This window comes from Rana temporaria, chromosome 2 (genome assembly GCF_905171775.1).
Source record: "Rana temporaria chromosome 2, aRanTem1.1, whole genome shotgun sequence".
Lineage (NCBI taxonomy): Eukaryota > Metazoa > Chordata > Amphibia > Anura > Ranidae > Rana > Rana temporaria.
This window is the reverse complement of record NC_053490.1, coordinates 504,851,991-504,874,859: the sequence shown is the minus strand read 5'-3', so window position 1 is coordinate 504,874,859 and position 22,869 is coordinate 504,851,991. Positions and strand designations below refer to the sequence as shown.

The 22,869-nt window shown below is 44.7% G+C and overlaps 1 protein-coding gene across 1 annotated transcript; it reads right to left on the bottom strand.

Annotated features, from left to right (window-relative positions):
- Positions 1-1,443: 1,443 nt before the first annotated feature.
- LOC120928368 (trifunctional purine biosynthetic protein adenosine-3-like) lies at positions 1,444-14,000 on the bottom strand. Its single transcript, XM_040339466.1, has 5 exons — positions 13,781-14,000; positions 10,244-10,355; positions 9,128-9,196; positions 6,141-6,254; positions 1,444-1,470 (listed from the first exon to the last, which is right to left on the bottom strand). The coding sequence occupies exons 1-5, from the start codon at positions 13,855-13,857 to the stop codon at positions 1,444-1,446; spliced, it is 399 nt and encodes a 132-aa protein (XP_040195400.1). The 5' UTR covers positions 13,858-14,000.
- Positions 14,001-22,869: the final 8,869 nt, after the last annotated feature.

Genomic DNA, 22,869 nt, shown 5'->3' with positions numbered 1-22,869 from the left:
TCTCAGCCCATCGATTGCTTTCTTGAAAATTTTGCAGTGAATGTTTTTGAAAACATCTTCTGACATCTCTCAGGCAGCAATCAACATTCGAGAAAATACAAAAAAAAAAAACGAAGACAGGAATAAATGTAAACTACCGTATATACTCGAGTATAAGGCAAGTTTTTAAGCACATTTTTTTGTGCTGAAAATGCCCCCCTCGGCTTATACTCGAGTCACCTTTTTGCACCTGATCTCCCAGACTTTGGGGATCCGGTACCAGCACTTGGCACACATGTAGCCCCACTCTTCCTCTACAAGTGTGCAAAGTTTGTTGTCCGGGGGACCTACAGCCGGGTAGCACATATTTTTCAAATCCGGACACCCCTTCCATAGACTCCCATGTTAAACTGTAATTTCTCCGGTGACTTTGGGGACCCGGTACCGGCCGGTCGTAGGTTACCTGGACCCAGAACTTGGCACACATGTAGTACCATTTCTCCTCTACAAGTGTGCAAAGTTTGTTGTCTGGGGACTTACGGCTGGGAGCACCGATTTTTCAAAGCCGGGCACCCCTTCCATAGACTCCCATGTTAAACGTCAGTCTAATCATGGACACAGTGAGGCATGGGCACAGTGAGGCATGGGCACAGTGAGGCATGCACATGGACACATTGAGGAAAAGTGAGGCACAGTGAGGCATGCAGATGGACACCCTAGGCTTATACTCGAGTCAATACGTTTTCCCATTTTTTTGTGGTAAAATTAGGTGCCTTGGCTTATATTCGGGTCGGCTTATACTCGAGTAAATAGGGTACACAAGCTTATAGCAAGCTTGGTGCACAACTAAACTTATGTAGGCAAACTTCTGGTGCAAAACCTGACTAGACTAAGAAAATATCAAGGCCTATGGTTCTGGTAGCAGTGTACAGTTTTGCATTCAGATGATCAATTATTTCATACTATGAAACGCTCTGATGAAAGCAAGTAGACTCAACTCCAGGCAAAAGTTTTTTTTTATTAGTTTTGGACAGAGGGTGAAAGGGATAGGACAACAGTCATTTTTTTAATGTGGTCTGTGACACCATTGGAGAGACTTTCCCTCATGACTGCCGGAACAGGACATGATAGGAAATCTCTCCAGTGTACATACACGTGATTGGCTTCTCTGTTCTTCTGCTTTGACTCTAAGAACAACTTCAGCACCACTGACACACCATGTTAAGCAAATGGATATTGCACTGCTACCAGGGGCACAAATACAGATACTCTGCACAGAACTAAGGTTCCGTATCAAAAAGCAAACATTCAAGTGGTTATTGGTAAATGAACCCAATATATTCTCACGGGTTGCTGTAAATAGCACTATGCACATAAATGAGTAAGTTAAGTATTAGGTCACTCACAGCTCACTAGACAATATGTTCACTAGGCTATAGCAGCATAAAATGGAGTTCTATGCAGCTAAATTAGAGAAAACTTGGCAATCCACTAAATCAGCAATATGTAATGACATTAGAAAACAGTAATACCCTGTATACACGATCGGTCCATCCAATGAAAACGGTCTGATGGACCGTTTTCATCGGTTAACCGATGAAGCTAACTGATGGTCAGTCGTGCCTACACACCATCGGTTAAAAAAACGATCGTGTCAGAAGGCGGCGACTGAAAAAAATTAAGGCCCAGATTGACGTAAAATCGCAGCGGCGTAACGTATAGTACACCGCCGCAAGTTTTCATCGCAAGTGCCTGATTCACAAAGCACTTGCAATGAAAACTTACGCCGGCGGAAGCCCGCACAATTCAAAGGGGCGTGTGCCATTTAAATTAGGCGCGCTCCCGCGCCGAACCTACTGCGCATGCTCCCTTTTGAATTTCCCGCCGTGATTTGCGCGAAGTGACGTCATTTTTTCGAACGGCGACGTGCGTAGCGTACTTCCGTATTCCCGGACGTCTTACGCAAGAAGGAAAAATGTTTACATTTCGACGCGGGAACGACGGCCATACTTTATACAGCACATACGTGTGCTGTGTAAAGTTAGGGCACCTAAAACGACGACTAACTTTGCGACGTGAAACTAGACTAGCAGCGACGTAGCGAATGCTGGATCGCCGTAACTACTAATTTGCATACCCAACGCTGGTTTACGACACGAACTCCCCCCAGCGGCGGCCGCGGTATTGCATCCTAAGATCCGACAGTGTAAAACAATTACACCTGTCGGATCTAAGGGCTATCTATGCGTAACTGATTCTATGAATCAGTCGCATAGATACTCTGAGAGATATGACGGAGTATCTGAGATACTCCGTCGTATCTCGGCTGTGAATCTGGCCCTAAGTTCAATGCTTCCAAGCATGCGTCGACTTGATTCTGAGCATGCGTGGATTTTTAACCGATGGACGTGCCTACAAACGATTGTTTTTTTTTCTATCGGTTAGGCGGTTAGGTATCCATCGGTTAAATTTAAAACAAGATTGCTTTTTTTTAACCTATGGATAAATAACCGATGGGGCCTACACACGATCGGTTTGGTCTGATGAAAACGGTCCATCAGACCGTTCTCATCGGTTTGACCGATCGTGTGTATAACAGCAATGATAGTCAAAACAGTAGGCTGTATCTCCTTTAGAGTGCAATCTATTTGAAAGGTAGAGATGAAATTTAAAACTCCCTAAAGAGGTACCATTTAATTTGGACAATAGTCAAAGCACTTGTTAGGTAGTTATCTGAGTGAGCAGTCTTTAGCCCTAGTTCTTCAGTCAGCTAGCATTTGGGGCCCAATCTTTACTGTGGTGTACATGGGTACAGTCCCAGTAAAGTCTGCATGCAGTAAATAATGCTATGTGCTTAGGGTCAGATTCACAGTGGAGATACGACGGCGTATCTGCTGATACACCGTCGTATCTCTGTTTCTATCTATGCGACTGATTCATAGAATCAGTTACGCATAGATAGCCCTAAGATCCGACAGATGTAATTGTTTTACACTGTCGGATCTTAGGATGCAGTACCACAGCCGCCGCTGGGGGGAGTTTGCGTCGTAAACCAGCGTCGGGTATGCAAATTAGGAGTTACGGCGGATCCACGACAGTTTTTCGCGTTCGCTACGTCGCCGCTAGTATAGTTTCCCGTCGCAAAGTTAGTCGTCGTTTTTGGTGCCCTAACTTTACTCAGCAAGCGTATTGCTGTCTAAAGTATGTCCGTCGTTCCCGCGTCGAAATTCAAAATTTAACGTCGTTCGCGTAAGCCGTCCGGGAATACGGAATTACTCTACGCGCGTCGCTGTTCGAAAAAATGACGTCACGGCGCGCAATGCACGACGGGAGTTCGGAAACGGAGCATGCGCGGTAGGTCCGGCGCGGGAGCGCGCCTAATTTAAATGGGACACGCCCTTTTAAATTGGCCGCCTTGCGCCGGAGGTCGCCGGCGTAGGTTTTCATCGCAAGTGCTTGGTGAATCAGGCACTTGCAATGAAAAATTGCGGCAGTGTAACGTATCTACGATACGCTACGCCGCCGCTCTTCTATGTGAATCTGGCCCTAAGTCTCTGCTAGCAGCAACAGGTTAATGACAGCAGTGTCCTCTAACCAGTCCCAGCAGAAGAGCAACAGGGGTTCCTCCGTTTAGATGTCAGCTCACTTCTGGATCTGCCTGGAGTAACTCTGGTCCTCAGCACATAGCTGCCAGCTTGTAACAGGTTGACAAGCACGTAGGAGCAGCGATGTGCACACCTATATCTCCTCCCAGCAAAAGGGAAATCCCTCACTATTCATCCTGTGAAAATACAGCTCTCTCTCTTTATACACAGACAGCTTGCATTGGGAACTGTAGTCCAACAGTCCATTATCGCTAACTATCAAGTCTCCTGAGCTCCTTTTGCTTGTCAGCTTCACCCAATGTATAGAGGCATGGTACTGTTAACCCATTCAACTCAAGTCCATTGGCAGCATAGATAGCACTGCAAAACAGTGTGCTAAACCATTCTCTGTCTTTAGGCAAGCACCTGGCTACAAATTGGAACCCTTGTGATGTGGTTATTATTGCTTGTGTTTTCGTATCCCAGTCCTGCTATAACAGTTTTTCACATGGACAGGAAGTGAAGAGAAAACTTTCTAAGGTTGAACTGCAGTTTTCCCTCCCCCTGACCACCCACCTAAAGTCCATAACACAGCTGGAAAGAGCAGTTGAGTTGATAGGTGGCATTCAAGCAGGGCTTTTTTTTCTCAAACATAAGCTGCTGGAACTCAACCACAACCCCCCCAAAACCCCTCCACCACACACACCTCCAAATCACATCAAATATTAAATGTGGTCAGTCAAATTTCACAAACAGTAGGAGGGTCTTAAATGACATTAAATACCAGGATTGCATTTCATACAGAGTGCAGAGTTCAGGGGGGTTACACACAGAGTGCAGAGCTGTCAGTTGTAAACACAGAAATCAGACTTCTGTGTTTACAAGTGATTGTGGTGAGCAGGCACCAAAGGGTCTGAGCCAGAGGTGGTGGAACTGAGTTCTACCAAGTTCCCCCTGAAAAAAAGCCCTGCTTAATTCAATAGTGCTGTTCCACTACCTTGAGCCAAACGACTGGCTCACGGTTGTGGTGCATTAGTCCCATTGTAATTTGCTGTTTGGCAACATTGGGCCAGATTCATAAAGAAGATACGACGACGTATCTCTGAATCCGGCCGGTCGTATCTATGCGCCTGATTCATAGAATCAGGTTACACATAGATCTCCCTAAGATCCGACAGGTGTAAGTGACTTACACCGTCGGATCTTAGGCTGCAATTCTAGGCCGGCCGCTAGGTGGCGATTCCATTGCGGTCGGCGTAGAATATGCAAATGAGTCGTTACGCCGATTCACGAATGTACGCTTGCCCGTCGCAGTAAATTTACGCCGTTTGCGTAAGAGATATGCGGCATAAAGATAAAGCTGCCCCCTAGGTGGTCTAGCCAATGTTAAGTATGGCCGTCGTTCCCGCGTCGAAATTTGAAATTTAACGTCGTTTGCGTAAGTCGTCCGTGAATGGCGATGGACGCCATTTACGTTAACGTCGAAACCAATGACGTCCTTGCGACGTCATTTAGCGCAATGCACGTCGGAAAATTTTAGGGACGGAGCATGAGCAGTACGTTCGGCGTGGGAACGCGCCTAATTGAAATGATCCACGCCCCCATTTGAATTAGGCGGGTTTGCGCCGGGCAACTTTACAGGCAAGTGATTTGTGAATCAAGCACTTGCCCGTAAAACTTGCGGCGGGTGTAGCGTATATGTGATACGTTACGCCGCCGCAGATTTACGCGAAAATACGCGAATCTGGCCCACTATGTTTATCTAAAACTGTAAAAAAAAGTTTTGTCTGGAGTTTAGCTTTTAGATATTTTTATGTCAGTCCCAGTACTGTTTTTACCCTTTGGAACTCATGGGCCAGCACCTAGAGCAGTAAGGTTAGAAGTAGCTCAGATTGTCAAATGATAATCATTTGTCACAATGTATTTCTCTCTTCTCTCTATCTGTGAGTACAGTAAATTTGACTACAGAATAGTAGGGAGGTGTTTTTAGGATAAGCTAAGAGAAGTCAGAAGACTCAATACAAGTACTCGTCACTTAACAACCAGGTTCCATTCCAACGACCAGGTCCTTAAACGAATTGGTCGTTAAACTAGAAGCCACTATTTTAGACATTCTTAACTACTGTACTGTATTGTGAAAAAAAACACAACACCAGCTCAATAATGTTGTTTTTAAATTGCATAAGTACAGAACACAAACTAAAATTCTGTACTGTACAATACAATGATGTATAGCACGTCGTTCAGGTGGGGAAAGCTGGTCATAAGTCCGAGTGGTTGTTAAACAGGTAAGTCGTTAAACGAGCAGTATCTGTATAGCTAGCCGGTAGGGTTGAAAAGTGTCTCTATTTATATAGCATACAACTTCAATAGCATGTTCAGAATGTCGTTTTTACTAATCAAATGACACAAGGCAGGTAGCTGTACAAAGGGATTCGTCATTGAGGTGTGCCTAGAGCAGGCCAGTAAAATACAGCTCAGATTGTTTTTCTCCTGATTAGCCTCACACTTGTATAGGCGGAAATGTTAATCCGTATTTTATATTATTATGACAGAGGGTAAAGCTGTCAAACTCACCGTGGGATTTTCTGAAGATGAAAGTAGCTGAACTTTATGTGAATCTCCAGAAGGTTTCTGAATGTACACGGGTGGTAGAGGAGCGAGTGTAGTCCCATCAGTGATTCCTAAGCACTATAGGAACATCAACATGTCCTCATTAATAAAATAGTTACTATTACACAATACATAACATTTCAGTAGGGACTATGTATTACTGAAGTGGCAATAAAAATATAATATATTGTAATTTAAAGTGGAGTTCCACCCATAAATATAACATTACATCAGTAGTTTTAAAAAAATGTCATTAGTCCTTTAAAAATTTTTTTTTTTTTTTAGATGCCTTCAAAGTGTTGTTGCTAGGCAGAATAGTTAATCTTCCCACTTCCTGCACCTAGGTGCTTAATGCTTCCTAACCTACACCGCACAGACTCCTGGGAATGTAGTGGGTGTAACTTTCCAGGAGTCTGTGCACTCCCCAGTCTCAAAGAATCATGTGACTAGGACAGCACAGGTGCTGAAACCTGATCTGACACTGCTTGTGCAGCACTGAGCATGTTCGAGATCTGCAAGGCTGAAATCCAGGAAGTCATACAGTCTGGCTTCATGATGCCCACACTTAAGATGGCCCCAGTCAATTTCTATTTTATAAAGTGTCTAAATGCTGTAACAACCTAACAAAACGGACCTTAGTTTACAGGCCAACTTTACTAGAATACATTAAGCTTGTGTATTACAGGGGTATTTATATTTATAAAGTGAAATTGTGGCTGGAACTCCGCTTTAACTCCATTATCAGTATTGAACATTCTTGCTTCTGTGCAAGAACATTTTTTTGGCCCTCTAATCAAATAGGGGAATTGGACATCACAAATTGGATTGGACAGAAAGGAGGTCCCAGCAGTCATCAGAACCTATTTTTTTTGTAAATGGACCCCAAAATACCAGGAGGGCCTTGTACAGTTACAGGATGTGCACATACGATATATCTGCCTCTACCCATTATGATTATCCAAGTACAACTCTTTGAAAATACATAAACCACTTCAGCCCCGGAGGATTTGGCTGTCAAATGACCGGGCCACTTTTTGAAATTCGTCATTGCGTTGCTGTAACTGACAATTGCACAGTCGTGTGACGTGCCTCCCAAACAAAATTGACGTCCTTTTTTTCCCACAAATAGAGCTTTCTTTTAGTGGTATTTGATCACCTCTGCGGTTTTTATTTTTTGCGCTATAAACAAAAATAGAGCGGCAATTTTGAAAAAAAAAAAAGAATATTTTGTACTTTTTTGCTATAATAAATATCCCCATATTTTTTTTTTTTTTTTAGAAAGCTACATTTTTCTCAGTTTAGGCCGATACATATTCTTCTACATATTTTTGGTAAAAAAAAAAAAAAAAAATCTCAATAAGTGTATATTGATTGGTTTGCGCAAAAGTTATAGCGTCTACAAAATAGGGGGTTGTTTTATGGCATTTTTATTATTATACATTTTTACTAGTAATGGCGGCGATCTGCGATTTTTATTGTGACTGCGCCATTATGGCGGACACATCGGACACTTTTGACTCTATTTTGGGACCATTCACATTTATACAGCGATCAGTGCTATAAAAATGCACTGATTACTGTAGAAATGTGACTGGTGGGGAAGGGTTTAACCAGTAGGGGGCGGGGAAGGGGTTAAATGTGTCCTAGGGAGTCATTCTAACTGTTAGGGGCATGGCTTACTGTGACACATCACTGATCGCTGCTCCCGATGAGAGGGAGCAGACGATCAGTGTTGTGTCACTAGGCATCCCCGTTCTGCCGTTCCATGACCCGATCGCAGGACATCGGTAGACATCAAGCCTGTGGGTCCCACGGGCACGGTCATGGAGACCAAAGCGGGCACGCACCTGCTAGGCGGCAAATTCAAAGCAACGTATATATATATATATACATTGCTTTACCTGCCCGTGCCATTCTGCTGACGTATAAGTGCGTGAGGCAGTCGGCAAGCGGTTATAGTGTTCTTATGTATCTAACTGCCAGGTACACAAATTTCACATGTAGTTTGAGTGTGCGGTAACTCCTTTTCAGCTTGTCACAATGAAGGTCTGAACCAGGAAAAGGTATAGCAAAATCTAAATAGAGCTTTCCCTGCATCTTCATGAGCTCTTCTGTCGATTGGCATGTTGGTCTCCAACCAAAAAATGTAGCAGGAGGTAAATTGGCTGCATGCGCTGATCAAAGCAAATATTTCCAAAAAAGACGGTTTATGAGAAGTCAATGAATAGATCAACTTCTCGTGAACAAGAATGGCCATACATGGATCAAAATTTGGCCATTACCTACTGACCTAGCCACATTTTGATCCATGTATGGCCAGCTTTACAAATATTTATAGTCAGGGGTCAAGTCCTGCGAAAAAAAGTGTGGGAACTCCCACCCAAGATGCACTCCCTCACCAAAAAAAAAAAAATGATACGCTCATATGCATAATTACTAAACCGCATGTTTAGCAAAGCAAGTTCTTTCTAAATCCCGCGATAACTCGCGGCAGACCTCCGCAATGTCTCCTGGGAACAATGACAAAAGCTCGCAGGAGACATTGCGGCATCGAGAAAGTGACAGAATACCTGCACACTACCCGATGAATCCATATACAGGAAGCGGCCAGTAACATAAAGGATTACTAAGGTTCGCCTGCCCCTGACAGTGACTCGAGCTGGGCATCGCCGCTTAGTGAAGGATTGGCTCGGGCGGCTCGGCTGCTCTCGTCCTGCAAAGGGAACTGCGTTCCTGCTGTGAAAAAAGTGCAGGAACTCCGTTCCCACGCGTTCCCGCAGGACTTGAGCCCTGTTTATAGTGGAGAATGAAGAATTCAGTGAGTGCAAATAACTGTGTTACATCCAAATCCTGAAGTGACAGCTCATGGATGAACTGTTCCTGATGGCACACACACCTAAACCTATAGAGAAACTTTAGACAAGTAGAAGAAATATTCTCTAGAGACTTACATAGAATTCTTCACCTTGCAAAAACTCTTCAACAATTAACGGCACTGCAGAATCTCCAGGTATCCAATCCTGGGAAAATAACATAAAATCATAATTAAATGACACATTCAATTGGTCTGAAAGAGCACTGTCTATTCTGCGCTGTTATCCAGTCAGATTAATTTCCTATTTTATGAGCTGAAAAAAGGTCAGCTGGAATCGAATAAATAGCTAGAGGCAAGATACTGTATACTGTATGGCTTTCCTCTAAGGCCCCATACACACGATAGGATCCATCCGCTGAAAAATCCCAGCGAATGGGTTTCAGCGGATAGATCCTATGGTGTGTACACTCCAGCGGATCTGTTTCCGCGGATATTTCTCCCCTGGGATGGATTCCAGCAGATCAAATATTCGCTGACATGCTAAACAAATCTATCTGCTGGAATCCATCCCAACGGATGGATCCGCTGGTCTGTATAGACTCACCGGATCCATCCGTCCGAAGGGATCCCCCGCATGCGTCGTAATGATTCGACGTATGCGTGGAATTCCTTATATGACAGCGTCGCGCACGTCGCCGCATCATAATCGCGGCGACGGCGCGACACGCCATCGCCAGAGGATTTCGGAGCGGATTTCAATGCGATGGTGAGTACACTCCATCGCAGAGAAATCCGCTGAAATCCTCGAGAGGATTTATCCGCGGAAACGGTCCGCTGGACCGTATTCGCGGATAAATCCTCTCGTGTGTATGGGGCCTAAGTCCCTCTTATGCAACAGATCAATAAATGTTTTAACATAATAAAATGTGAGGACGCCTAGTGGAGTATTTATAAAATATTTGCATACCAATTCACCTAGCGAAAGTGAATGTACAGTACATCTGTTTAGTGCAAATGGTGCATAAACAAATCCATATGTTTTTAGGCTTTTTCCAGTGCCATTTGAATGTTTTTCAGTGATTTAAAACATATAATTCCCCATTTGGCCATTAGATAGTGCTAAGTATCATAGACAATTCCTATGATTATGATATATTGATTAAAGCTGTAATAAAACTAAAAGCATATTGCAGCTTACCAATTCTTAGATGTGATGGCTGCATTTGTTTTCTTTGCTGAAAATGAATCTTACTTTTGTGAGGTGCTGGACAGCTCTACATGCTTCGTCTTTATCCCGGGTGACATACAAGCATTCGCCTGATGTGAAAACACAGGTCTTTACCACCAGCGCTGGAAAATCTGTGCTTAATTATAAGAACAAACTATAAGTATTAATTTACTAATGTATGGTACATATCATCTAAGTCAAAGATGTACCCATACAGTAAGTGAGAGTGCAAAGTCACCTGAGCAATCTCTGGCCAACATAATGTACTACTGACCTTTTTGTTAGAGGATAAAGAACCATGGAGCAAGATCAGAAACCCAAGACAACAAATCAGTGGCCTTCCACAGTTTTGCCTGCCCTCAAAATGTGTAACCTGCTATAAAGCAGGGGTCTCCAAACTTTCTAACCAAAGGCCCTGTTTACTGTCCTTCACACTGGACTGTGGCTATTGGGAGTAAAATAGTGTATATATATATATATATATATATATATATTATATAGTAGATGTCAAGAAGCTGATAGATCTGCTTCTTATAGCTCTGATGGCAAGTTCTCTACATCATTGTTCTCGATTTTTCCAATCTGTCACAGGGCAGCTAAAATGTATCTAAAGCCAAAACTTTTTTTTATTTTGTATAGTATGGAAGGGTTGAAGCCTTTGTCAGGTTTATTTTTTGTTTAAGTCTGTGTAACCACTGGGAAATTGATATTCTCTATTTTCCCTGATGATTATCATCACCAAGGCAAAAAAATCAATTTGTTTTTTTTCGTTGTCATTAGAAAAAGAGGTGAAGAGAAATCCCCAAATGAGAGATTTTATCTCACTTAAAGTGGAGGTTCACCCAAAAAATCAATTTTTAACATTAGATTGAGGCTAATTACGGGAAACAGAATCGGGTGTTTTGTTTAAAATCAATGCAGTACTTACCGTTTTAGAGAGAGATCATTTCCGCCGCTTCCGGGTACGGGCTGCGGGACTGGGTGTTCCTATTTGATTGACAGCCTTCCGACCGTCGCATACAGCGCGTCACCAGTTTCCGAAAGTAGCCAAACATCGGTGCGCAGGCGCCGTATAGAGCCGCACCGACGTTCGGCAACTCGTGACGCGCTGTATGCGACCGTCGGAAGGCTGTCAATCAAATAGGAACGCCCAGTCCCGAAGACCATACCCGGAAGCGGCGGAAAAGATCTATCTCTAAAACGGTAAGTACTGCATCGATTTTAAACAAAACACCCGATTCTGCTTCCCGTAATTAGGCCCAATCTAATGTTAAAAAAATCATTTTTTGGGTGAACTCCCGCTTTAAGAGAGATTTACCCTGACTTGTTGTCATGCTGTACTCACTGGAGAAGCCACCAGGCTTCCTATTGTATGCTTGTATGCAGCTTCTTTGGACTACCCGTCTGCATCAGAAGTTCACCCTGGTTCTCCTGTTTAGAGCACAGCTTCACTCTTCTGGGGCAACACCTCTGGCAGGGCAATGCAAGCTTCAGGCCCCAGCTATGGGGCTACATTTTTCAATCACAGGTCCTCCCCAAACAGAAAGCCTGGGAGGTGAGCATATACACTCACAAGGCAGAGCCTGGGAGGCAAGAGAGCTTTGAGAACCCTATTCCAGGATGTACCACTGGCAATAAACCTCCTCATGGTTGGCTAGGGGGAAATATATATATTCAAAACTCTGGTTTTTGGATTCTCTTACACTGTTGCCAGGGGCAATCCCCAAACAGGCAGTCAGACACAAAGGCCCCATACACACGATAGAATCCATCCGCTGAAAAATCCCAGCGATTGGTTTTCAGCGGATAGATCCTATGGTGTGTACACTCCAGCGGATCTGTTTCCGCGGATATTTATCCCCTGGGATGGATTCCAGCAGATAAATATTTGCTGACATGCTAAACAAATCTATCCGCTGGAATCCATCCCAACGGATGGATCCGCTGGTCTGTATAGACTCACCGGATCCATCCGTCCGAAGGGATCCCCCGCATGCGTCGTAATGATTCGACGCATGCGTGGAATTCCTTATATGACAGCGTCGCGCACGTCGCCGCGTCATAATCGCGGCGACGGCGCGACACGTCATCGCCAGAGGATTTCGGCGCGGATTTCAATGCGATGGTGAGTACACTCCATCGCATGGAAATCCGCACAAATCCTCGAAATCCGCTGGACCGTATTCGCGGATAAATCCTCTCGTGTGTATGGGGCCAAACAAGAACCAGAGCTTAGGGAAAAACTGACAGCAGAATTATCAATTCAGGCCAAGGTTGACTACAGCCTAGCAGTACTAAATTTAAAGTAGGGATACTTCTGCTTATGGTTGGGTCCCAACAAGATTATTTCCTACTCTGTTAAGACTAAAAACAAAAAAGTTTGGGTTTCAAGAGGGATTTTTTACTCTTAAAGTGGTTGTATAGGCGTTTTTTTAACTTTTACCTACAGGTAAGCCTATAATAAGGGTATAAAGAATATCTCCTAAACCTGTACGGTTTAGGAGATATTCCGCTCGTAATGCGCCGCTGATTGTAGCGGCGCATGCGCAGCGGGGATCCTCGGCTAAAGGGCCGGCAGCCGCCGGACCTTGCTGGATTAAAGTCTCCCGCGCGCATGCGCGGGAATGATGACATCGCCGCTCCAGCCAATCACAGCGCTGGAGCGGCGATAACCGGAAGACACGCCGAAGCAAGATGACATCTCGCTCGGCGTGGACCAGGTAAGTTCTCTTCACCTTGTTCCGAGGTAAGTATTTCATAATGAGCTAATATGCGGTGCATACTAGCTCATTATGGCTTTTGCCTTTCAGGTGGAAAAAAAAAAAATCATTGCGGGTATACAACCACTTTAAAACTCTTATGCCGTGTACACACGATCGGACATTCCGACAACAGAACCGTGGATACATTTCCAAGGGATGTTGGCTCAAACTTGTCTTGCATACACACAGTCGCACAAATGTTGTCAGAAATTGCGAACGTCAAGAATGCGGTCACGTACGACGGCACAATAAAAATGAAGTTCCATACCAAGTACACCACCCTTTGGGCTCCTTCTGCTAATCTCGTGTTAGTAGAAGTTTGGTGAGAGACGATTCGTGTTTTTTCGCTTCGTGCTTTTCAGTCTGTTAGAGCGTGATGAATGTGCTATCTCCATTACGAACACTAGTTTTACCAGACCGAGCTCTTCCGTCTCGTTCTTGATTCAGAGCATGCGTGGAATTTTGTGCGTCGGAATTGTCTACACACGCTCGGAATTAACGAGAACGGATTTTGTTGTTGGAAAATTTGAGAACCAGCTCTCAAATTTTTGTTGTCAGAATTTCCGACCAAAAGCTCCTATCGAACATTTGTTGTCGGAAATTCCGAGCGCGGCATTACTCTTAAAAAGAAGTATGGAGAATGCAACCAGTGAGGTGAATCATCCTCTTTGTTTTCATGGTCTCCACAGTTCTGAATTGGTGGGATGTAGGATTAAATTATAGTAGATAAATCAGCATGCTGGATACAATACACCAGCACATTATGTAAAGTGACAGTTTTAATTTTGTCTGGACTTACTAGGTGATGAAATGACAAGCTTCATGAGGGTTGGTGAAAGACTTCCATCTTGCGGTTGGGATTCCATATTGTTGCATGAAGCACTTGGCGTTATTCTTGTTGGCCTGTAGCAGAGCTGCTTTTGCAGTGGGACCAAAACACTTTACTCCAGAGGCTGATATATCATTCACAAGTCCTTCAGAATGAAAACACAGAACAAAGGTTCTGAAAGAGTCATCTTACACCCAACTCATCCAAATATTACATGTTTCTAAATTGGATCTCTACCCAAGTGCTATGGTAGGAGGGGAGCGAGGGAAAACAAAAATGTTAAACTCTTGTCCATCTTATGCTGCAAAAATATTTCACATTTCATATGGGGACAGGGAGAGTCTCAGCCCGGTATAACAACCTTTCTCAATCTTTTCAACACAGAGGAACCCATTAAATATCTTTTTGGTCTCAGGGAACCTCTCCTATATATACAACTTGTGATACATTAGTGTGATGGTCAGTAGGAAGAGTGCTCCTCAGACTTGAGGTCATTGGGAAGAATTACTCCCTTACAGATGGGGATCAATTATGTCAGTGGGAACTTATCTAAGAGGCAGAATTTTCCTATTGCTCAAGGAACCCCTAGGAACCTCTGGAGGAACCCTAGGGTTCCATGGAACCCTGCCATATAAGCTCTGACATAAGCTGACAAAAAGGAAAATTTATTATCATACTTACCGTAATTTTCCTTTCCTGATGGACTCCATGGCAGCCTACGTGTGGGTTAATCCCGCCTCCTCTCCAATGTGATAGGACCCCATACCCATAAAAGTTAACTCACCAATAGACTCAGTGTTCTGTAACTATCCCGACTCCATAATTTCAGGGTGGGAACTCCGTCTGCCATGGAGTCCATCAGGAAAGGAAAATTACGGTAAGTATGATAATAAATTTTCCTTTTTCCTGACTGACTCCATGGCAGCCTACGTGTGGGAAATAACTAGCCAAACACACGGGTGGGTATGCTGAACAGAAATATATTTAATTTGTCCCGTCAGCCGACAAGACTGATAAACCAAAATTTACAGAAGACAGTGCTGCAGGTTCAACACAGTAATGGGACATAAAGGTGTTTATAGAAGACCAAGAGGCCGCTCTACAAATAACATCTGGCGCCACATGACGGGCTGCTGCCCAGGAAGCTGCCATCCCTCTCGTGGAGTGAGCTGTTACCGCCTGCGGAGGAGCCAAGCCCTTTGCACAATAAGCCTGTTGTATCGTCTGGACGATCCAGGATGCGATTGTTCTTGAAGATGCCTTTTTCCCTTTGTTCTTGCCTGAATGCAGGATGAACAGGTGATCAGAACGTCTGAATGTAGATGTAACTTGAAGATATTCAGTGAGTATCTTGCCCATATCCAGAGGGTGAGTCTCATCAGAATCTGGGTTTTTAAAGGTAGGGAGAACTACTTCCTGATTCTCATGGAAAACCGACGAGACCTTCGGTTTGGAGCCCAGCATAGGTATCAGAACCACTCTGTCTGGAAAAAAGGTGAGAAATGGCTCCTTGTGACCCAGAAAACCGATCTCGGACACTCTCTTGGCCGAGGTGATGGCTACCAAAAAGGCTACTTTGGCTGAAAAGTTCCTCAACGAGGACGGGGAGGGCCCCGACATACTAAGTCCATTCAAAAAGTCAAGTACTAACGGGAGATCCCATTTGGGGAATCTTGGCTTCCTCAGAGGTCTCAATCTTGAGGCTCCACGGAAAAATTGTTTGATTAGTGGATGGGTTGCCCAAGGAATTCCAGAGAAGGCTGAAAGTGCTGAGATTTGAACTCTTAGTGAGCTTACAGACAGGGGTAGGTCTAGCCCTGATTGAAGAAAGCTTAGGATGTTTTGGATTTCTGGGTTCTTGAAGGAACTGCCCGCGGTTAAAGAAAATTCCACAAACTTAGACCATATTCTACCGTACACTTTATTTGTGCTTCCTTTCCTTGAGCTCATAAGGGTAGAGATCACCCGAGAGGCGCAGCCAAGGGATTCTAGCCTTTCCCTTTCAAGAACCAGACCGTTAGTTTCATTTGAGCTGGACAGGGATGGAGGAGTGTCCCCTGGGAGAGAAGGTCTGGTCTGCATGGTATTAGAATTGGGTCCTGAAGACTCAGATGGACTAGAAGAGGGAACCATGGCCTGTTCGGCCAGAATGGAGCCACCATTGTAATTTCTGCTTCCTCCGCAAGGAGTCTCTTCAGGAATTTCAGAATTATTGGGATCGGGGGAAAGGCGTACGCCCTCTGAAACCACCACCGATCCGTTAGGGCATCCGTCCCGATTGCCTGGCTGTAGTAACTCCTTGTGTAGAATTTTTCCAATTTGGCATTGTTCGGAGAAGCAAAGAGATCCACTTGGGGATTGACTCCCAGGGACAAGATCCAACGGAAGGACTGATCGTGGAGAGACCATTCGTTGACGTCCACCTGAGTTCGTGACAGGAAATCCGCCTGGGAGTTCTGAATGCCTGGAATGAAAACAGCCGTCAGGTTGACCAGGTTCACTTGGGCCCATTTCATAATGGGCTCTACTTCCTGGAGAAGGGATGAGCTCCGAGTCCCGCCTTGTCTCTTGACATATGATACTGCTGTGGTGTTGTCCATCCTTAGAATTACTGACTTTCCCTTCAGCAGTTGTGAAAAGGACTGTAGGGCACACCAGGCCGCTCGAAGCTCCAGGGTGTTCGAGCCTGGATTGTGGAGGCGAGCGTCCCACCTGCCTTGCGCCATGCTTGTGCCGCATAAGGCCCCCCAACCGGAGCCACTGGCATCTGTCGTCACTGTGATCCACGAAACTGGAGCGATGGAGTGACAATTCAGCAGATTCTTCGGTTGAAGCCACCAGAAGAGGCTGCCTCTCATTGACGTTGAAATGTGGATCCGCTGACTCATGCTCCCTGATTTCCACTGCCTGAGAAAGCCGGATTGGAAGGGACGTAGCCTCCAAAGCGCCCATTTCACCATTGGTGTTGTGGATACCATTGTCCCAATGATCTTCAAGCATTGATGAGCTCTTAGGTGGCGAGTACTCAAGGCCCGGGAAATCCTCCCCTGAATTACTGGAATCTTCTCTACTGGTAGGGAGATGGTCTTCCTTACCGTGTCGAATTGAGCTCCCAGATAGGTTAGACACTGAGTTGGCTCTAGGTGGCTTTTTGCCAGGTTCAGGAGCCACCCGAATTCGGACAATGTCGAGATGACCTGATCTCTCTGTGCCAGGAGAAGGGTTTTGTCTTGGGACAAGACCAGGAGATCGTCCAGATAATGGTACAAACGAATCTTCTTCAGCCTGATGAGGGCTACCAGTGCCAAAAGAACTTTGGTGAAGACCCGTGGGGATGTTGTTAGGCCAAAGGGTAGACATATGAACTGAAGATGTTCCTGGTTGACATAGAACCTGAGGAACTTGTGCAGCTCTGCTGCTACTGGGACGTGGAAATAGGCATCCTTTAGGTCCACAGAAATCATCCAGTCGCCCGGTTGTATTGCTTGTTGGATGGTTGATAAAGTTTCCATCTTGAACTTTTTGTGTGTTATAAATTTGTTCAGGTATGTTAAGTCTATGACTGGACGCCAGGTACCGTTCTTCTTCTGTACTAAGAAGAGAGGGGAGTACACCCCAAGAAACTGTTCGTCTTTTGGGACGTGTACCACTGCCCCTTGAATTTTCAGGAGGTGAATGTAATCTAGAAGAACCTGTCTCTGTTCCAGTGACCCTGGAAGAAGGGTGGAGATGAACTTTGGACAGGGAGGACTGGAAAAGGACCATGTGTGTCCTGAGCTCACGGTCTTGATGACCCAAAAGTCCTTGATTGAGGCCGCCCAGACGTGCCGATAAAGGAGTAGACGAGCTCCAACACGATCCGCTTGGGCGGGCGTTGTCTCAAAAAGATTTCCCTTTGTCGCGTCCAGTTGACGCTTGAGTAGTTGGGGTAGGTTTGCGGTAGGAGCCTCTACCTCTGCTCCAATTCCTTCTGTAGTTTCCGCCAGGTCTGTAAGCGCGAGCTTCCCTAGCGCGATCCGGGCTGTATCGCCGAAATTGGGGTGTTTTTCTTCCTGTCTGGCGCTTGTCCTGAGGAAGGAAACCTGACTTGCCCCCCGTGGCTTTGGAGATGGCATCATCCAGCTTGTTACCAAACAGGGTTGACCCTTCGAAGGGAATCTTGCACCAGTTCTGCTTCGATGATGGGTCAGCAACCCAGGGGCGTAGCCAGAGGGCCCGTTTCGCGGTCACAGAAGAAAGCATAATCCTAGCTAACAGGCGGATTAAGTCAACGGAGGCTTCACCCAGGAATGCGACCGCCAGTTTTAGCTCTGCCGTAGCTGAGTTCTTAGCTAGTTCTTCAGAGACGCCTTTGAGGAAGGAATCAACATTTTCCGTCCAGGCTTCCATGGCCTTTGATAATGCCGCTAAAGCTAGAGCCGGTTTGCACGCTGTGCCCGCAAGGCCATAAATTCTTCTGAGGTCCTGGTCCATTCTTCTGTCCAGGCCATCTTTGAAAGAGACGGAGTCAGCAATAGGTAAAGTGACATGTTTAGCCAGTCTCGTTACTGCCGCATCTACTAGAGGAACATTCTCCAAATGTTTGACCTCCTCCTGTTTGAAGGGATAGAGCCTTGAGGCTTTGTTAGCCATGGAAGATTTCTTGTCCACCTTGCTCCATTCCTCTTCAAAGATACCCTTCAGTTCAGACAAAAACGGGAACGTAGGGCGTTCTTTTCCCAGGCGCTTAAAATATTTTTTCTGCTTGGCTGGAGAAGCAGGTTGTTCCTCCCATAAGAGAGCCTCCTTAATCGCTTTGACGAGTGGCGTCACCTGCGCGAAGTCAAATTCTAAGCCTTCTTCATCACTCTCTAGGTCACCCTCAGGAAAAGCCGGAGTGGAGGCTTGAGGCCGGGAAGGACCTGGATCCTCTAGGATCTCCAAGTTTGGAGAAACAGACCCGTCAGTGTTGGTCTGAATCTGCGTGTGGGGCATGTTCTCTCTTAGAGTTCGTTGAACCACACGTTCCACCAGAGACTCGATACAATGACCTTCAGTCTCTTTTTCCCTGACCGCATGGGCGTAGCATCGGTCGCATAATGACTTGCCCTCCGGGACACGAGTGTCACATCCCCAGCAGGCTCTGCGATCAGAGCGACTATCATGGCGGTGGGAGCGGTGTCTTGAGGAGGAATGTGAGCTTCTCCTCCGGTGGGAAGAAGTAGAAGGAGATCTATGTTTGGATCTCGACTTGGAAGATGAGTGTTGCGGTCTGGCAAGGTCTGCGACATTCGGCTCTGGATTAGAAGGGCTAGAAAAAAAAACATTTAGGGAAAAGTGAGTCAACACCCATGGATTGTGACTAGCAACCCTTAGCCCTGATCCCTTTCCAGCACATACCTTGTGCGTGAGGGCTGGCCGCCTGTAGACGGTGACTGGTCCATATTTTTCTGGACCTGCGTACAGTGGATGACAATTCGGAACCAACAAGGAACCTATGGTGCCGAATAAAAAGTATAAGAAATAAAAGTATGCTGTCCCCTTTAAGAAGAAATTCTCTGCTAATTACTGCTTTCTCTCTCTTTTTTTTTTTTTTTTTTTAAAACACAAATAAATAAATAAATAAATAAGTGTAACTAATTAAAAGATAGTTCATTTAGATAAAACAATTGAATATAATTAAATAAATGCAGAGAGACATAAGAAAAAATAGCATAGCATGGTAAAATCAATGTTAGCCAGAAGTAAAGAGCCATTCACTGACCTGGCAACCAGAGGGGAGACACCCAGACACTCAGCTGCTCGCCTGAAGGGAAACCCAATGAATACAGGCGAGCAGCTGATTTTAAATCACCCGCCGGTGACGTCACGCGTCCTCCACGAACGCGCCTGCGCAGTGGATCGCGATCCCACGGCGCCTGCGCGGCCGCCGCGGGAACCAACGGACTGCGCATGCGCGACCAAGCCTCGCTCTGAGGGTGGATACGGCGCATGCGCGGGGCACTAGCGATGGGAATCAGGAAGTCAGAGGCGTGCTGGAACGCAGAAGCGCTCCAGCCGCCATACAAACATAGACAAACAACACAGAGGCAAATATAAACCGCTGCCATGGAGGAATATAGAGAAAAGGGACCTTGCCAGCCGATCCTAGATGTCTTCAGCACACGCCACAGCCACAACCAAATGTGCTGGGAAGCTCTCCACCCGCCCATGGCTGGGATCCGAGCTGCACCGCTTAAAGTGTGCCCTTTTCCATTCCTTGAAGAAACGATTTAGATCCATGGAGGAGGAAAAAAAAGGAACACTGAGTCTATTGGTGAGTTAACTTTTATGGGTATGGGGTCCTATCACATTGGAGAGGAGGCGGGATTAACCCACACGTAGGCTGCCATGGAGTCAGTCAGGAAAGGACTATTTCTTAATGGAGCTGTGCATGAGTGGAAGGGTGGGTGCTACTATATTGCTTGTTGCACAACCTAAAGTGAAGCTAGCCTTTTAAAGACACCTCTTCTCTGGGCTGTTGACTTTTAAAAAAAAGTAGAAATTTGCATATCAGTATCAGCACTGTTTGGTTTGCATATACTGGATATTTTGGGGGAAAGTGAGGAAGAACCTTATGGTGATACCTCAATGTTTTATGTAAATAGGTGAGGTGTATGGGGAATGTAAATGTTCACCATGAATCAAAAGCATCATAAAAGATTGATAAAACGGTTATCAGAAAAACTGCAAAAAATAGCTCTTACCGGCAGTGAGAAGAGGAATGGGGCTGATCACTACAAGGCTGATATTGTGGTCCTTGCAGAACTGCTTCAGCAGTGGCCAGTTACTTGTTAGCACCGCTTCAGGGAGTGGACAGAACAATATGCAGAAAACGTAAATTAATATAATATTATAAATAATCCTGATTACTGTATTGAGTATAGCAGCAATGGGGTCATATTGAGACCGTATATGTGTGTTTGTATAACGTTTGTCCATTAAATAATGTATATTTATCTGTTTGTAATGTTGGAATTTTTTTTATAAAGAAATAAAAAATAGCAGCAATGAGAGGGATTTTTTTTAAAGAAAGCGAGAATAAAAACAAAAGGCAAAGGAATTAAAAAAAGAATTCGGAAATGGTAAACAAAATAAAAAAAAGGTAGGCGAGGAGAACAGAGGAGAGGCAATAAAGGAAATAAGAAAAGGAACAGGGAATGAAAAAGAAAAAGAAAACATGTAGGTAAGGAGAACAGGGGAGAGGGGAACAGTGATGAGGGGTTGAGAGGACAGGTGAGGAGAGAAGAGGAAAGCAAAGGAGAGAAGTGCAAAGGAGAGGACAGGTGAGGAGAGCAGAGAAGAGTGGAGGGGAGAAGAGGACCGGTGAGAGGAAAGCAAAGGAGAGGACAGGTGAGGAGAGAAGAGGAGAAGAGGGAGGAAAGAAGAACGAAGAAGAGGGAAGGGGAGAAGAACAGAGAAGATGGGAGGAAAGAAAAAAAGCAGAGGAGAGAAGAGCAGAGAAGTGGGGAGAAAAGAAGGGGAAAAGAAGAGCAGAGAAGAGGGGGATGAGAGAAAAGCAGAGAAGAGGGGAGAAGAGGACAGGTGAGCCGAAGAAAGCAAAGGAGATGACAGGAGGGAATAACAGAGAAGAGGGGAGGAGAGAAGAGCAAAGCATTGGAAAGACCAGGAGAGAAAAGGGAAAGTGGGGAGTCGGTGGAGAGGAAAGTGAAGAGAGGAGGGGAGAGCCCCCTAAAAATGACAAAAGTAAGTCAGGAAATAAAAAAAAAAGGCATAGAAAATAGGGGAAAGTAAGAAAGGAAATGAAATTATAAGAGAGAAAACAAAAGAGAAAAGGAAATCATTAAGGAAATAATAAAGAAATAAGGAAAACAAAAAGCAAAGGGAAGGGGAGGTGAAAACAAAGCCAAAGGAAAAACATAAAGCAAAGGTGAACAAAAACACAAACAAGGAGAAAAAAAAAAAGGAGAAGACGGCAAAAAATGAAAAGATGAGGGTCAAATATTATGGGCCACTTTATGCATGTAAATGATCCTCAGTGGTTGGAAATCCTTTAAGCAAGCATTATGTAATAATATTGCCAGATTTGCATCCAAATTAGAATTCCCTCTTACCTGACTTACATACTTTCCCGCTGTCTGGTGTACTATCTTTTCCAGGAGCAAAGAGAACCTGTTTAATATGGGGGGACTGAGCCAGACTCCAGCACAGGCTCTCCTCACAGGGACTGCTGCCAATCACCAGGACTCTGTCAGTCATGTTGCTGGATAAAACAGAAGATAAATCACATCTTATGTTACATGTGCTGTGATTCCTGGTGTCATATTTTATGGAGTTTCACCATACCATTTTTTTTTTAAGAAAAAAGTAACAAAAAATAGATTAGATAGATAGATAGATAGATAGATAGATAGAATTACTTACGTTCAGTTTGAATTTGCTAGTCTAGGTCTCAGAGTGAGTCTGCCTGCTGTGTTGGTGTAAATGATTCGGAAGAATTGTCCTTTATCTGCTGCTCTAGTATTGGCTCATAGAATAGGTCAGCTCCTCCAGTGGTCTCATATGCTTTGCATGCCATAAATATGTAAATATATGATATTTATGGCTCTCTATGGAATCTTCTACAAAGCATCTTAGTTGGGTGTAAGAAGGGATTTATACAGTAACTTTACAAGCCTGTTATGGATTATACAAGAATAAACCTGACATGTTACTGAGCCCTCTGACTCTCCACCCTAATGCCGTGTACAGACGGTCGTTTTTTGTGATAAAAAAAAAAACAACGTTTTGAATCATGAAATAAAACAACGTTTTTGAAACTTCATTTTCAAAAACGATGTTGCCTACACACCATCGTTTTTTAAAATGCTCTAGCAAAGCGCGGTTACGTTCAGCACGTACGACGGCACTCTTTTCCATTGAAGCTAGCTTCATAACTTGCTTCTGAGCATGCTCGGGTTTAAAAACGTCGTTTTGAAACGTCGTTTTGCCCACACACTATCATTTTCATTGACACAAAAAACGAAGTTTTGAAAAACGACACAAGAAATTCGAGCATGTTCGAATTTTTTTTTTGTCGT

Excerpts from the sequence above, each read along its gene's own strand:
- LOC120928368 (XM_040339466.1), bottom strand. The coding sequence starts at position 13,857 with ATGCAACAATATGGAATCCCAACCGCAAGATGGAAGTCTTTCACCAAC. Across the intron at positions 6,255-9,127 it reads TGCAAGGTGAAGAATTCTAT|TGCTTAGGAATCACTGATGG; the intron begins GTAAGTCTCTAG and ends ATGTTCCTATAG. Across the intron at positions 1,471-6,140 it reads CATCTTCAGAAAATCCCACG|TGGATTGCCAAGTTTTCTCT; the intron begins GTGAGTTTGACA and ends TTGCTGATTTAG.